Genomic DNA, 17,351 nt, shown 5'->3' on the forward strand with positions numbered 1-17,351 from the left:
TTCAGTTTCAGATAGAAGATTCTGCAAACAGAAATTCTAATGACATGAAATAAATATTGAGAGCTGGCGCCTAAGGACACATCCCCCAGCTTCTCATTTAAGAATAGTTTTACTGATTTCAATAAAACTATTCTGAAGTAAGTACAGCATTGTGAAGACTGCAGTCTTAATTGCATGGATGGTAAGTATAGGATGCAATGGTATACCTGGTTCGGAGTCTGATATGTCAATCTCATCAGATCTTGTGGGGCTTGAAAGACCAGGTTGTGTTTTGCTGAAAACTAAAAATAATAAATTGATAGCAGTTGTAATTATGATTTCTTTTAAATCTAATTTTTGTTTTCTGAGGTGGCTTTGCATGTATGTAACTAGTATCAATAATAGGAGTATTTTTTTGGAAAAAGCTTTTGATTTGGTTGGTTTTTAACTAATCAAGTTTAAACTCATTCACAAATGACAACATCTTAATGAAGATGTCTTTGAGGATCTTAAACTAAGGGGAAGACCTTTTCTTTTGAAAAACTACACTCATCTCTCACAAACAGAAAAGGGGCTTGCACAGACTACCTGTTCTCCAGACTATTATGTGCTGAGAGCAGGGGAACACAAATATCTGAACTGAGCCCTAAGGGGGACCTTTCATCTAGGTCCACTGCGCCTATATGGGGAAGGACTGGACACCCAATGTTGTGCCCCAATGCCTTTTACAGGATTCAAACAGCAACAACCAAAAAATCTTACCCATTGCTTTTCCCAAGATTATTCCCCCCCCCAAATGGTTGTGTTTGCTTATGATACACACCTCCACAGTCTTATGGTGACTGAGTCAGTGATGTGGTTATTGATACACCTAACATTCAAGCAATAAAAGGCACTAATTACATCTCACTCACTATCTTACACTGCTGTGTCACATTTTAACTCCGAAGAAGCAATCCAGCATTTCTTGAATGAAAATGCATTGTGTTTTCATTTTTTCCAAGTCCTTCACTTTCCCATGGGGCAGGCCTCCTACCATGTATCAATACATTTTTCACCACAAATGCAGCCAACCATTTTTTTCTACCATTGCCTAGTATTCAGTTGTTAAAAAAACATTTATGCTCTATATGGTTTTGCATGCTTTCCATGTGGAAAAGTTACTCCTCCTTTTCGTTTCATGCAGATGTTTTTGTAGCGCTTGGCTGGCCTTATTTACAATCAACACCGCAAGCCTTAGGCTTTAAAACCACCCACAAAAATCAAGAGGACAACAAGAAAGCCCTTTGTACCACAAAGCAAAGAAGAGGGTCACTCTGAGGACAGTGTAGGGAAGTTCTATATTAATGGAATAAATAATGTTCAGGACAAGAGAAGATATCTTATAAATAGCTCTCATTTATGAAGTCAGAGGTAAAAAGGGAAAACATTCACTACTAATAACTGGTGATTATTTAAGGGCAATCTAGCACATGGAGGTTATAGCACTGTAGAGCTGGAAGGAATCCCTAGGGTCATCTAGTCCAGCCCCCTGCTATGCAGGAATCTCAACTAATTCATGCCCCGGACTTCATCAGCATATTAGCTGATGTGGAAAGGGAACCAGTTTTCTTGTATCAAGCTACAAACATTGCCTACTGAGGGGAAAAAAACCTCTCCACCCCAACCATTGGGATGTTTTAACTTTTCATTCAGATGTAATTCACTACAAAAACAAATTTCAGCATATAAAATTGAATTAAAGGATAATGACCCATCAGAACTAGCAGGCTGCAATTATCAAATACAGTCTGTGGTCACTCTCAGGCTCTGCATCTGTATTTTCCCACATAGCCAAAATAAAATTTAGACCATGCCTTCTGAGGTCCTTAGACACATTTTTGGCATCAAGGAAATCAAAATAACAATGTTGACTAAGGCAGCTCAGAAATGGTGTCTATTCTTTCTTCCAGAATCTCCGTCACACCTAACCCAGTTTCCAGTGCTTCTAGCTTTTGCTCCTGCAGAACATTACACTTCCACGCAGAATCCTTGACCTACTATTCCTTTAATGCTGTGCCTGTACCTGTGAAATTTTACCTCTCTTCTTTGCCATGCATACAGTTAAAGGCATTGATTTCACATTGTCCTCTGAATTTGTAGATTCCTCTACTAGTTTGCCTATATAAACACTGTTTTATTGAAATATTTTCATTGGTTTTGTCCCGAGATGTAAAGCAGAATGTGCACAAGTTAAATGCACATACATTACAGGCTTGCTGTATATGCATTTTTGCAAATGTTATTTGGCTGGAGAACTGCACTGCAAAATTTGGAGGAGTGCAAATTTTGAAAGATGGCTGTGTTTCAGTTTGCGTGTTGTTTTGGAAAGTGTAAATTTTGTAGGTGCACTTTTACATGCAACCTGAACTGAATGCCTGCTCAGGACAACATGTCTGTGCAAAATTAATTAGTACCAGGAGTCTAGGTTCTGAGCAATCAGCAAACTGCAATGGTCTGGTTTTGCTTCTTTTTTTAGGAAAACAGAAAGCAGTTCACCAAGACCAGACAATGGAGATATTGAAAGTCAGAAAATCATGTGCCATGTTAGAGTCACACAATACGTGTGTTCTTTATGTGTCCTGGAACAGATGAATTAATAGGAAATTTCATAATATGTTCCATAAAGAAAGCAAAGAAAGTTTAAGAACACATTTTGACAAGAGACTGCAAGATATTTAAAAATGCATCTGCAATCTGAATTCTGTGGTGTAAAAAACTAAACAGCCCACCACATAAACTCACGATCTGCTTCACTAACTTTTGGAGTTCATATTTCGTACTGCATATACTGTGCTGAGCATTTCTCTCCTCATCAGTGCTTTTCTTCTAGAAAAAAAGATGCCGGTACTCACCATGAAGTTGTTACAGTTAAGTGCCACACTTTTAACCATTGCTTTTTTTTCTAGAAAAAAAGGTGCTAGTACTGCGTGCTCTTGAGTACTTCCAGAAAACAACCACTGCTCCACATGGGAGCCCCTGTGCTGAGGAGTCACGTCCAAGAAACATCTAACATTACCAGTTTCACTCCTGGGAATAAGCTACAAGTTACTCCCATGATTAAATCTGTTTTAGGACAGGCACTCATGTCTAGACATAAGCCAGAGTTAGAGAAACATATATTTGGTTGGCTCATGAGCAGACATGAGTGTGAGTCCTTCCAACATTATAATTTCATCAATAGGATGACCAACAAGGAAAAAATTATGGGGACAAGTCATGTACACTACATGAAATAGGAACCTTTTTCCATATATAATTTTAGGGTGATGTCTACTGTGTTATTTTTAGAGGGGAAAGTGATTTTAAAAAAATCTTGATTTTTTTAAAGATGAAACTCTAAAAACATATGGAAGGGAGAATTCTATATAATGCTGCATGCATTATACAGAAAATGCCCACCATCCGCAAACCAAATTAATTTACATCAATTGAATTAAAGGATTTGTTTGCAAATATGGCAGACTTGGATAAATGGTTCATTGCCAACAGAAAGTACACAAGCAACCTTGGAGATTTTACAAGGAAAAAGTTACATGATTCATAGCTCTTGGCTAAAGGAACTAGGTTTTTCCTTTTTGCATAAATGAAGAGCTATCAGAGTTCTGTGCAAAATATAACAACCATCTTAACAAAGACATCTTTTCAGAAACTTAAACCTCACCATAAATTGGCCACCCAGAGTGTTTCTAAATGAAAAGAAATGTCTCCCTCTGGTATACTTTAAATACTGCAGAGGAAATCCAGGGAAAATTTCAATGAAGCCTTCCAAGAAAGTGCGCTTGAAATAGTAACTAAAATGCCAGGTAAATAGTAAAACTTGATGGACTGACTTCTGAAATTATGAAGGAATTTGTGGATCTCAGACTCAAGTAAGTTAATTTAAGAAAAGAAAAATTAAATTATGAAGGTGATCGTTCCTGTTATCTGATCATTATCCACATTAAGAGTAAAGCCTGCCTTGGAAACTTGAAACATACCAAAAATCTGCAATCAAAATAAGCCATAACTTCTATAAGCCAGAAGGACTAGGAGATCCCAATAAAGGATTTGCCAGATTGTTGGCATGTCCATATTTGACAATGCTGATCACCTCTTTGGGACGTAAAAGGGGCATCGAATCCAGCTTGCCTCCATGCAAGCGCCAGACTAGCAGTTCACAAACAGTTCAGGAGCGCTGACGGAACACACCCACCCAGATGTGCTGGCTCCCACTATTGGCCACTGGCACCAATGGGAGTTTCCCTCCAATGTTAAAGTACAGCTTTGTGGGGTAGGTGTAGGAGGAAAGGTTCTGATTCTGACTGGGCTCTCCAGTGGCTCTTATTTACCATAAAAACAATACACGCACTGTTAAAACATGTGATTGCATGATGTGTCGTTTGGCCCATGCTCAATCGTATTATTTGAAACTGTATCTTGGGCACTAAGATCCTCTTCAGCATGTCCTGCAAACATACCGTTTTCCCTTCTAAGATACAAGGGAGTTCCTAATACCTCAACGGGACTTTTATGACAGCAAAAATAGCATCCTGATGAGCTTCTTTCTTGCCAGTTCAATATGTAAGGGACAAGGTGTCTCAAAGACCTACAGCTCTTTCCACCGAAGCAGCTTGCAGGCAGATAAATACTGTTGGTTTAATAGGGTAGCCATGTGTTCTACTTTACAGAGGACGGTCCTCTATTGGAAGGGCTGCCAGAGGACAACCCTCTGCTTCTAGGAACCCTCTACGTGAGGGTTGTCTAGTCCAAATCTGGTTCAAAGATAAGTAATTATAAAAAGGGAGAGCAAGAGCCTTGACATTGCCCATCAGCAGTTTGCAGAACCTTCTAAATTTGTGCCTATGTATATAACTTTTTCTCTATGCAAATTAATGGTGCGGGGCCACCAATCTGCATCAGGATCATATTAGAGAGGAAAAATTAAAGCTCACTTACCCCCTCCATGCTAAAATTCTAATCCAGATTGCTCCTCCTGCACTGGCAATTTTGTACTTAAGGGGAAAGATGGGGAGCTTATGTAGTATCTAGCCTGGACAGCTTGTTTGACGCTGCCAGCTGAGCTGCTACAAATTGCCCAGAAATCCTGTTTGAGGCTACTGAAATCTTGTCCTCTCCCTCTGCATTATCCACAATGTGGAGAGACTGTGGAAGCGCTGCTCAGCTTATGATTATGGGCACCAAAATTCGTGTGGACTCCCCATATTACTTTTCCTTATGTGAATATAAACTTGAGAGATTTAGGCTTATTGTTGCATTTTACTTATTTATTTGTGTCCAGAGTACCAAACTATTCAAATATCATCTGTCCTGAAAAAGGCAACATAAGAGAAAAATAATAATAATTACCCAGCCTTGTTGGTGTGGCTTTTGGAGCAGGTGGCTGGGGTGCTGAAGGAACTGGTTGCATTTCACTTGAAGCTATAGTGAAAGAAATGGCCAAACCTTTATAAAGAGCATTGGTGCAAAATTCACTTTACAAGTCTGTAAGACCCCATTGTCATATAAGACCTTCTGGGGAGATAATTTTGCAAATTATAGAAATATAATTGAAAGAAGTGGAAATTTGTTGCATCATAATCCATCATGTACAGAACTAAAGAAAACATTACCATTGCAATATAGCTTTTTAATGAAATATTAAAGAAGTGAAGTTAAAATGATTGTTAGTTGTATTTTAAAAACTTGCCATTACCCAATGTTTCCGTGGGCATTTGAAGTGTGTGAGGTGTTTTAGTTTTAGGAATTTCTGGCAACTTGTGTGGAGCTAGAAGTTGGAAAAAGAAAAAGAAGCCCAATGTATCAGTATTCAAAATACTGAAAATAAATACTTACTGCTTAGTGATTTGGTGTAACAAACAAACAGAAAATCTTATTAATCTCAATGTTTCAGTGATGGTGGACAATCTCACTTGATTAGGCTATGATGAGCAACTATTTTATTATCTCCACTGAATCAATACAACAATACAACAGCAAGACAAAACAGGCCTAAATTGTTGCACGTGTAGACTGACCAAATTAGAAGGAGCAAATTTACAAAGACTGAGCCAAATACAGGAGAAAATAGCTGAAAGTGCCAATAGTAATAGTAATAATTTATTATTTATACCCCGCCCATCTGCCAGGGTTTCCTCAGCCCCTCTGGGCGACTCCCAACAGAATAATAATAATAATAATAATAATAATAATAATAATAATAATAAAGCGACAAAACATTACAAACTTCCCTAAACCTGCCATAGGGTGAAGATGATGTGGCATGCGAGAAAGATTGTGATAATATATACCCAACCCATTATCTTTTATTTTGGTTCTTTATGATTTTTTTCTTTTTCTTTATGAGTGAACGTTTGTGATCTGCATGGTATTTATCGTTCACAATATTCTCCCTTTCCCTCTGGCTTAATTTAGTACTCTATTAAGTCAACCATAAAAACAAAAAGGTTTCTATAATATTATTTTTGTGATAAAAAGTGGTATAGATAAACAAAAGGAAAATTAGCAGATGAATTCACATCATTGCCTGTAGAATAGCTCATATAGACAGACTTGCAAGTAAAATGTTGCTGGATCTTTTTGTAATATTAAAGGCTAATATACATGGAATCCAACTGTTATGTATAAATTTTGCCAATTCTGTCTTTAGAGGGGCATAATTTTCTTGGAGATCACTTTATTTCCTATTGTGAGCAATAAAAAAACCTGTGGGTTTGACTTTAAATCCTTTTCTGTTCATACTCAGTATAATTCCTTACAATTTTAAACAATATATATTATATGAGCCTATTTTTATTGTCTGACATCAGTGATGTAAGGAACCATAGATTCACTTTCATGCCCAAAGCTTTTCCCCCCCATTCAGTAATAATAGCTTTGAATTAATTTCTCAGAGGCCCCTTGTTCATAAGATACCTAACTCTCCATTACGGTTCACATTTAATTCAAAATATATTCTTCTTTATATACTCATCTTATTTAACTAGAAAGATTATCTTTAAAATTATGAAGAAGAAAGGTGCTTTGCAGGTTTTGTAAAGTTGTAATGATCAGCTTTAATTGAAACACGTTTACTTATTTATGTCCACACAATCCCCACCACCACATTGCAGGGATTACTTGCTTATTATACGGCAGTCATGACTTCAGTAATACAATAAAATTGTTTCTCTTTAACATATATGTACCTACACATACCAGAGGTAGCCTTCAGCAGCCCTGTGTCTGCAGCAGAAATACTATGTACAGAGTATTTATCCTGTGTGTCAAGTGGTAATTCAACCAAAGGTTTTGAAGACTCCACTTCCCTTTCAGTGTGAGCTAAAAAAAGAGAGAGTTAACATCCTTTCTTTAGACATTCGGGACACTATAGCCACATTATGCAAAGCAAGACAGGATGATGAAGACAACTTCACAACGATATTATTTTGTCTTCAAGGGAGCTTCCAGACTTCCACTATCTGCAGCCACGTACCTGCAGATTCAGGTTGCACAGTTAAAGCTGATTTTGTACTTTTGTGTAACAAACCTGCTCCCCTCCTCAAAAAAAAAAAAAAAAAAAATCAAACCAAACTGCTAGTGATAAGTGAAGTGAATGATAATGATTGCTTGATGCAACATTGTATAATTTCCCTGAGAATAAATCACAACGAATTCTCAATAAATAGCCAACTTTGTCTGCAAACTTTGTGCAAACACATCAAGATAAATGCTCAACAAACAGGTCACCCAGAAGCATACTTTGTCTCACTACTCGAATAGCCATGATGTATTTTGCTGAAGAAAAATGGATTTTTTTAGTTGACAATACAAAAAGGCATTAAATATCTCTCCCAGCTAGCAAGCATGTTTTCCAAAATCACTGAAAGAAACACCGAAAAAGATGCTAAAAAGCAACAGTGACCACAATCTTATGCATGCTTCCTTAGCTTTAAGTCACACTAAACTGAATATTGAGCAAACAGGTTGGTATAGGATCGCAACTATATTTCAAGAATGCTCCATAAATTCAGGAAGCTGATGCAAGACTGATTTGCATTCTCCTGCATGGCAGTAACTACTTGATTATCTATTATGTAGCAGTTGATTCTGTTTCATATGTATGCACCCACACATATCAGAGGTAGCCTTCAGTAGCCCTAGGTCTGCAATGGAAATGCCATAAACAAAGTATTTACCCAGTGTGTCAAGTGGCAATTTAGCCAAAGGAGTTTTATTAAGTTTTGAGGATTCTGGTTCACTTTCAGAATGAGCTTTAAAAAAGAGAGAGAAAAGGGTTAATATTCTTTCTTTATTGTAATGAGGACACCACATTCTGCTAGCACAGCAGTTACAATTCTACCATAATGTTCCTAAAGCACTGCCATCAAAAGTTGGTCACATTGAGCATTTGGAGTATATGCAGCCTCATATAACCAACATGCTTAACTGTAATTAATGCATGAAGGGGTTAAGACCAGAGAGTAAGCTGTGCTGCCAGACTTAGCAAGGTCACATTCTCTCACCTTGGGAGGCAATGTTACCAAATTCTTCATTTTTTTTCTACTTACACCATATGAACCTGACCTGTAAGGATGTCTAAGATGGATGCTCTGAGTGTAGACTTAGCAAGGCTTCCGCAAGCCATCTTTGTGTTGCTATACAAAAAATATAGAAACTCTTAGCACTTTTTGAAACAAAGTTGTGCTGTCTTTTTTTTTTTTGGTGCTGTATGGAAAAGCACATGGATCTGACCTTTGAAGAGTTTGTAAGTAAACCATTTTTAACTTACCAAACATGTACAGTAGTCTCTTTCTCTGCAAAGGGGAAGTGGGGAGTTTTGAAAGAAACTTAGAAGGGAATATTTAAAAGATCTAACAGCCTATAGTTTCATGCTTTACTTTTCTGCATGTTTTGTGATTTTTAATCTCTGAAGAGGCTCTCTCACTAAATAATAGTTGCAGCACAGGAAGGTTGTATTTTACCTGGAGAGCTCTTTGTTTCTTCTGAGGCACTGGCAGCTGTAGGCTTGCTGCTTCCCCAGTCTAGTTCAGTCATAGCTGCAAGATTTAAAAAGTTAGCATAATTCTTAGTGTAGGGTAGGATATCCAAGTATAATTGAATTAGGTCAAGCAGCATGTAACAAAAGAAACCTCAATTCCGAATATAAGGTCATTGTTGGACATTTAAAACCCTTTGATCATTCAATCAAGGAAGGGCATGTACAACTATTTATAAAACACAGTATCTTGTGCTTTCTTTCAAAGTAATTTCTCCTTGTAAATAGGCAAGGGTGTAGCTAACAATAGCCAGCCCCACTGTCATGCAAGTCAAAGGTTTGAGTAATTTAAGAGACCAAGTTAGAGGAGTGAAGAAATATCAGAAAGCGTGAATAAATACAAGCTGTATTATAAAGAGAAAAGTGGTAAATGGAGCATGGAAGGGATCAAATAATGGAAAAGTACATTTATTGTGTTTTGAAAAACAAATAAGAAAAGGATGAAAATGTTCTGCTAATGAAAGGACACCAACATCATTTTCATATCTGAAGAAGTGTGCATGCAAATGAAAGCTCATACCAAGAACATACTTAGTTGGTCTCTAATGTGCTACTGGAAGGATTTTTTTAAAATATCATTTTCATATAAGTTTAAAAACTTGATAGTGAACCGACTATTACAAAGAGCATAAAAGCACACATACAGTATTTCACCAGAAATGTACGGTCACTGAAACTCCATGAAATAGTTTTTTCAGCTTGTGATTGAAAACCATTCACTCAATTTCTCCTTAAAGATCATGCATGAAAAAATATCTGGATAATTGTAGTGGCTAAGACTCTGTAGAAAAGATACAACAGTGCATCCAGACCACCTCTCCATCTCCAAGGAGGGATACAGCTGGTTCAGCAGCTGGTAGAGGCAATACCAAGTTATTGGATGTTATTTGCATATCCAATGGCAATGCTGGATCTAAAAACCAGCCACAAGCTGTAGATGTCTGATTAATGTGTCCAATTACCCTGCATACCCCCCTTTTAAAAACGAGTGTTCTAAAAGATATCCATCATCTTCTGCTTCATAGTTTGCCTCTTCCATGTTACTGAAACAACTACCAATGCAATCCTATGCATATCTCTTTGGCTTCCGTGGTGGTTCCCTTAAACATGACCGTCTTTACCCGGGGGTGCAAGGGGTATGGGGCACCCGGGTGCCGAATTCAGGGGGGGACAAAATGTATACCTACTGTATACCGGTCCCTCTTGATCGGCGGCAGTGAAAAGCCGTTTTTCCCGTTGCATCATTGTTATAGGTGAGCAATTTCCTAAAAAAGTCAATCACATTGGCTTTCCGCCCTCCCTTCTTTGTACCCCGGTGGCGCATATGCTAAAGACGGCCCTGCCCTTAAATATGTGCATATTGGATTGCAGCCAAAATATCACAAGCAAAAAAGGAACCCTCTCAAAACAGCTTGCTATAATGCAACAGAAAGCATTAAACTGGACAAGTGCCAGAGTGTGTCCCTGATTGCTGGATATGACTCATTTAAGCACTATCCCAACTAAAGACACCTCAGCTATCAAGCAGGCTATTCCATCTGTAACTGTTTGCTCAGTATACAGTAGTGAAAAAGTATTAGATGGGAGTGCAGTTGACCTCTATAAAGGTTTAATAAGCACAACACACAAACTGAATATTAAAATGAGCTTCCGAATCGGAAAATTCCTGAAGTTTATAACTCATATAAAAATAATATGGCTGTATAGAGATGCTGAGGGAAATAGTTAACATGCAGGAAAATGAGAATACCTCAATACATTTTGCCTAACTGATGTAAGCTCAGTTTTATGTAGTATTTTATTAATGTGGTTTAAATAAATGAATGAATTGTTAATTGAGCACACAATCTAATTAAAATAAAATAAACAATAGAAATAAATAGAAAAATAATAATCACCGGGTTGGGATTGGGGAGTGATTTCTTGTACTTCTGGTGTCTTGGATTCCGCAGGCCATTCCTGGGTTTCATTCTTAGCTTTTTAAAGAAAATGTAGGATTTAGTAAACACATATATTATCCATTACAACTACAAAGAATGTGACAAGAAGCAAAGGATCTAAATTTTTGGAAAGTAAATTTCCCTAACTTCTCATTGTTCTCCTTTTCTTAATGATAATTGACACAGCATGACTACCATAAACAGTAACGTCCCTGATGTCGCCAGTGCTCTCAAAACAGGAGGCGGTCGAACACCCCTTCCAAACCAGACCACGTCATAATAGTGTTTCACATAAGCTAGTCTGATGGACCTTGGTACATGCACAAGTAAGTAAAGGAAAAATTCAAAACCACTAATTTTTAATTTTTCAGAAAGCAGGCATTAGCAAACGAAGTTGGGATACCACAACCACAAATTTCAGGATATTGAACTTCATCTGCAAATTATTATTTTGAATTTTCCCATTAAATGGCAATTTAGTGTCTCATCAACTTGGAAGCCTGAACAGAAGATGGTCTTCCCAAATAATGTCAATTAAAAAAAAAAAAACACGTTATTGATTTTCAGAAAACCACAACAAACTCAAGAGCCCTGCAGAGTCTATTAATCACCGGGACTCACCCTTATTTTTCTGTAAGTCCTTTCACACCAAAAGATCTTTCTGTATTGTTTCTCAGACATTTAGTTCCTTTCTGCTTCTTCTTCTAGTCAGTTGGTGTTTAACCTCATAACTCCACATGTAAGCTTCTACTCAGAATGACTTTGTTTGCCAGGAGTAATAAAACTTAAGTTTATTTATTCCTTCAAACAGCATTCTTAGCAGACTGTTTATTTCTGTACTCTGCTGCAATATATATGTGGAACCCCAACAATGTTGTCTTGTAATATATTCAATTTCTGTAAAATCTTTTGGACAAAATTGACAAAATAAAGGATATGTTCGCCTAAGCTTCCATAGTCTTTTCAACATTTTGAATCTATTGACTTAGTTATTTTAACTGGCAAATGTGGATACATGTGATGCGCCATCAATGAATAATTTTACGTGTGAGGCATTCTGATACCATTTATATTCGGTGTTCCTCATCTTTCATGAGCAAAATCTCTGAATTGTGATTTTGTTGTTGTTGCCTAGTCTATGTTTCCTCCTAGTTAAGATATAGCCATCTACTAAGCTTTTGATCTTTGATCTTGGTCAAGTGGGTTTACTTGAAAAAGAAGAGTTTTTTGGTGGGGGGGAAACACAGTTTTGACCGTTGATATACGGTCCTAAACAGGACAACATATATTTAGACCATTCATATATTTTAGACAATTTAATTTTGTAAAAGAGGTTTATACTTTAAACTTTCCAATTTATTTACCTTTTTTAAAAAGATTTGTAAACCCCTTTGCAGCCACCTTTAATCAGCTCATGGGTGCCGGCTATGAACTTTGCTTTAGGCAGGGAGCAGCTCCACTTGGTGATTCTAGATCAGGAACTCCTGAGCGTGGCCAATTCCTGTCTGGTTTGCCAGCCACCAGCAATCACCAAATCAGTGCCAGCTGCAAATTCCACTTTCAGCAGGGATCAGCTCCATTTGTCCCTTAGGCACTCTCAAATACTTGGTAACACAAGGCTAACAGGCTGTGTGATGGTCTCAGTGACCAATGGAGGAAGACCCACAATGGTGAAACATTCCCACTCAATTTCCAAACATGGATGTCTAGCCATCTTGGAATGTCAGAAGCTGGGCAAACCTGATTTACATGCTTCCCAAATCCAGCTACTTGTTTCTGCTTACCCGGTGTTTTTTCTGGTCTTTCAGAGATGTCCAGTGATGGTAGTTTCTGCCGTGTTCCATTGAAATCTGGTACAATAAGGTGCACTACACAGGAAGGTAAAGGAGTTGTTCATTCGGGAGTATTTTTTTTAAAATTGATGGTTGTAAATAAAAACTAATATAAAGTGTTAGTGTTGTGGAGAGAGAGTAGTAGAGAAAGAAGATACAATCACGATGAAGGTACTAGTTTCATATTGTAAGTACTACAGCCTCCTTAACAGCCCCAACCAAGTTCCCATGCAAGCATTTTAACCTTTATGGAAAACATTTAACCTTTATGGAAAGCATTTTTTACTTACTTGTTGGAGACAAGTAAAGCATTGTCCCCACTTTACACATAAATAATGATAACAACAATGTAGCTGCCAGCAGTTTTAAGAATATACTTTTTCTTATCTCTCTATGCTCAGATACAGTAGTAGTAAGAAGGATGCAAAGCAAATAATTATAAGAAAAGAGAGAACTCTAAAAGATAAGGGTTGAAAGTGAACCCTAGTGCACCTATCCGGAATAATGGACATCTTAGTCACCTAGTATCGGTCCTGCTAATGGAGCCTTCTCTGGGATTTTAGATTGTGCCCGATGTGTGACATTTTGAAGTACTGTGAAAACAAGAATGGAATGGAACAATTCTCATTATCTACATTGTCTCTAAGTTGCTGCTAAATTACAAATCAAATTCTGTCACACACATGATCAGTACTTGTGAAAATATGCAGCCAATTTCAGTGAGGTCCATTATTACTATACCATCAAGTTATACAAGTAAAGAGACAGATCTAAATGTCAGCAATGTGAAGAATAGAGTCCATTTGATTAGGCAATAAGGAAATCACAGGGGATTTTAATGAAAGTAGTTTCAATGGAGAGCCAAAAGGCAGATGCCAGGTTGCAGGGATCAAAATAAGAGTTGGGAGAGGAAGTCAAGGCAGCATAAATTTGTTCCTTTATTACATTTGTATGTCACCGATCCAACCATAGTTATCAGGGCAATTGACATAAATAAAATACAATTCACCAATAAAAAATACGGAAACCAAAACAAAATAAATCACCAAAGCAAAAAAAAAAAAAAAAAAGTCTAGCGAAAGACGTCAGCTAAAATCAACATAAAACATAGCAGCTAAAAAAATGCAAACCATTAAAACCAGCACATAGGCCAGCAATTAGAAACTTGGTGTACAACTGAAGTACCAATGACTCATAATGAAAAGGCAGCAAAGATGCCAGGTGAGCCTCTCTGGGGGGAGAAATTCCATAAGACACCACCATATGTCAGGTGTTTTGAGATAAATGCAGATAGAACCTCATTAACTCCATCCATTATTCCCATCTAACTGATTGAAGGGGTTCATAAGAATGGGGGGAATGGTGGTGTATTCGAAGGAAGTGTGAAAAGAGAGAAGAGACAGGTTGCTGGTGTGGTAGTGGAATAATCACAGAGTAGATGGCTGACAGGAGTGGAAAGGGTCAAGGGGAATTGAAGACAGATCAAACTAAGGAAGAAGTGTGGCCATCTCTATGAAATATATTATAGGTGAGGTGGGAGAAAGACTAAAACACTGGTCTTCAACAGGCGGGTTGTGGTCTGATCTAAGGTGGGTCACAACAGGAGCACTAACACCATGCAAATACATGAGAGATTAAGAAATGGGGCCCAAAACACATGTTTGGGTTAAAAGGAGGTCCTGGGTCTGAAAAGGTTGAAGATACCAGGAATAAATGATTCTCAGAGATGGTGGGGTTTTCAGAAGGAATGCAAGAATGTAAGAACACCCCTCTGGATCAGGCCATCTATGCTGTTTCTATAGTGGCCAACCAGATGCCTGTGGGAACCTGCAAGCAGGATGAAAGCAGAAGAGTACTCTCCCCTCCCATGGAGGTGGACCATAGCCATCCTGGCTAGTAGCCAGGAGGAATATAGTAAGAAATGTAGGCAAAGAGTTTAATACAAATAACTTCATTTTTTAACTGAAAGAGACAAAGATCCATGCAGATTGTGGGGCCTTCACAGGACATCAAAAGCAGAGAAGAGACATAGATTATTATTAGATGGTGCACAGATCAATGTGCTGCCTGGCCAAGAGAAAGAGAGTAGGAATTTAAAATGGACAGACGGCCAAGACTTGGTGTTTCCTCCGAAAGACGTTAGCATCATGAGATCATGAATAAAGTTGTTGGATAGAGGGGCAGTAGAAGCTAATCTATTAGGCGAAACAGGACACTCCTCCATGAGCCTCGGTCTGCAATCAGTTTTGGGCCACTGATTGCTGAAGCTGTCAATGCACTGACAACATGTTGGATAGTCACAAACACAGCGGTCCAGCAGTTGTGCCAGAAACAAGTTTTTGATGTGCACTTCATACCTCCCATTTTTGAGAAGGCAGAGGAATACATTTTTGTTTTCATGTACCCCAGCTAAGACTGATGTGAGCTAAGCCTGTGCATGAAAAGAAACAAGGAAGCAGCTTTTAAAGTGGGTCTCAAAAAGAGGTAACAGTTTTCGGATCTGGAAAGTGCCTTTTGGATCTCCCTCTTTGGGGGACTGATGTAGGGCAATGTGACTGCTGTTGGAGTATTTAAGAGGTCTGCTTCCACTTATGTCCCATGTGTAAATAAACTGAAGTACATCATAATGCTTTTATTCTCTAGTAATCTGTCCTCTCAAAGGAATCAAACCCAGGTCACTCTGTTCCTATTCAAGGTTTAACTTTAGGTGTCCCACAATAGGTTCCAGACTCCAAAATTCCATTTGACCTATCCAAAACTGGGCTCTTGGACTGGATGTAGCCATATGAAATGCTGTATCACCCTAGGGTTGTGCCCCTAGGACAGTCTGGTATGCATCTTCAAAATCTTCCTTTTTTTGCAGCCAGAAGAGATAGTGCAGACTGCCAACAGGATAGGGACAGGGACTTGGTTGTTGCCAAAAATATTAATTTAACCCAAGATTTTGTTCTTTTCTTTTCTGCATGGATAAGAAGTCATGTTATAAGAACTGATCAGAATGAGTTAAGTTTTGCATTCAGTGTGACAATGGAATTCGGTTAAAGAGATTAGATTTGAGAATGTTTCCTCCAGTCTTAAGACAAGAATATTCCTTTCTGTTCATGGACACACACACCCCAACACACCCCAATTATTTTCATGCATAAAGAAATGTCTTCCATTCTATGGAAATCAAGAATGAGAAGTCACACACATTACCTTGTTTGATTATTGTATAAGGAAGCTGAACTTTTGAATCTGCTGGTATAAACTGGAGAGGAAAAGAAAACATTCTATAAAAACATGAATGTTACTTGCTTTTTCTTGAGGTGGCAAAATAAATTTTTCCTAAAGCTCACTTGTCCCAAGAATGGAGATATCTTCCAAGTGCATAGAAAAATAATACTACTGCTTCAGTTTTATCTAGCTATACAACCAGTACATATTTAACTTTATAAATACAAGTGACCCATGCTGTCCTGGCTGCTAACAGCCTAGCAGGACAACCTATGGCTTTTAATTGCCGAATCTGCCAATGCACTATCCATGCAGTGGATATAAAAACAGGGGTTCAGCTTTGGCACCAGAAAACAGTGGCAGAGCTTCATATTCCAGCACCAGGGGGCAGAGAGCAGGCGGGGGCGGGGCTGGTGCATGTCCTGGGGGTGGGGTGCACCGCCTGCAGGGGTGTGACATGCGTCCTGGGGTGGGGCACGCTGTCTGCAGGGGCGTGGGAGCAGCCACGATGGCACCCTACTGGGATCGTGCTGCCGGGGCAGTGTGCTCCCACCGCACTCCTCTTCCTCCACCAGTGCCAGAAAACAAACTTTTGATGTGCATTTCATATCCAAGTGCTACCACCCAATTTTGACAAGGCAGAGGAATATATTGTTGCTTTGAAGTTTCAACCACACAGAGACAACATCCCACCTGACATGATAGAAACTGGATTTTAGATTTGGCAAATGTATAGTGTGTTTTTATTTGACAATGATTGCTTTCCAACAAAATAAAAATCTCTTTGTCTTTACGAGGAAAATATGATCAATCGTCTTAAAAAACTAGCTTTCTGTGTCACAGAAGTGGCAAACTTCACCTCTCTCATATTGGACCTTCTGGATAGCCACTGCTTTAGACAGCTCCCACAGTCAACATTTTAACTGTAGAAAGTCTGGAAAGTACAAGAAATGCCAGAAATGTGGAAAACTCACAGCAGCAATAACTCATAAATCTTCTCTAAGATTAAGGCTAATGTAAGAATGTAACTGAACACATGCATTCTGTCCATTTTTCAGTATGGGAATGAGTATACATTAAAATGGCAAACTTATCACATGCACCAGAACTATAATTCTATATGGATTGCAGTCCAAACAGACCCTCTCCTGGCCTCAAGAAGCAGCTTTTTATGGGGTACAAGAGGTAAGGGGATCTGGAATACCTCAAGTGCTCCTTTGGATCCTGTCCATAATTAGGAAACAAGTGCACTAAACTTGTTACACTTTTCATTAACTTTCCCGAGTGGCAGATTTGGGAATTATGGTG

The 17,351-nt window shown here is 38.3% G+C and overlaps 1 protein-coding gene across 23 annotated transcripts in view; it reads right to left on the minus strand.

Moving 5' to 3' along the window:
• Nucleotides 1–17,351, minus strand: part of ABI3BP (ABI family member 3 binding protein) — a 127,504-nt gene that overhangs the window by 61,130 nt on the left and 49,023 nt on the right. For 20 of the 23 annotated variants that reach the window (XM_033146649.1, XM_033146647.1, XM_033146640.1 and 17 more), the window contains exons 7-16: nucleotides 16,026–16,077; nucleotides 13,349–13,420; nucleotides 12,780–12,863; nucleotides 10,954–11,031; nucleotides 8,982–9,056; nucleotides 8,196–8,270; nucleotides 7,216–7,338; nucleotides 5,714–5,785; nucleotides 5,368–5,439; nucleotides 207–281 (exon numbers count right to left, since the gene is read on the minus strand). In XM_033146649.1, the coding sequence (XP_033002540.1) occupies nucleotides 207–281; nucleotides 5,368–5,439; nucleotides 5,714–5,785; nucleotides 7,216–7,338; nucleotides 8,196–8,270; nucleotides 8,982–9,056; nucleotides 10,954–11,031; nucleotides 12,780–12,863; nucleotides 13,349–13,420; nucleotides 16,026–16,077 (778 nt within the window). The remainder of the gene's footprint in view (nucleotides 1–206; nucleotides 282–5,367; nucleotides 5,440–5,713; nucleotides 5,786–7,215; nucleotides 7,339–8,195; nucleotides 8,271–8,981; nucleotides 9,057–10,953; nucleotides 11,032–12,779; nucleotides 12,864–13,348; nucleotides 13,421–16,025; nucleotides 16,078–17,351) is intronic. The other 3 variants (XM_033146636.1, XM_033146639.1, XM_033146637.1) reach the window with 3 other exon arrangements.

This window comes from Lacerta agilis, chromosome 4 (genome assembly GCF_009819535.1).
Source record: "Lacerta agilis isolate rLacAgi1 chromosome 4, rLacAgi1.pri, whole genome shotgun sequence".
NCBI lineage: Eukaryota > Metazoa > Chordata > Lepidosauria > Squamata > Lacertidae > Lacerta > Lacerta agilis.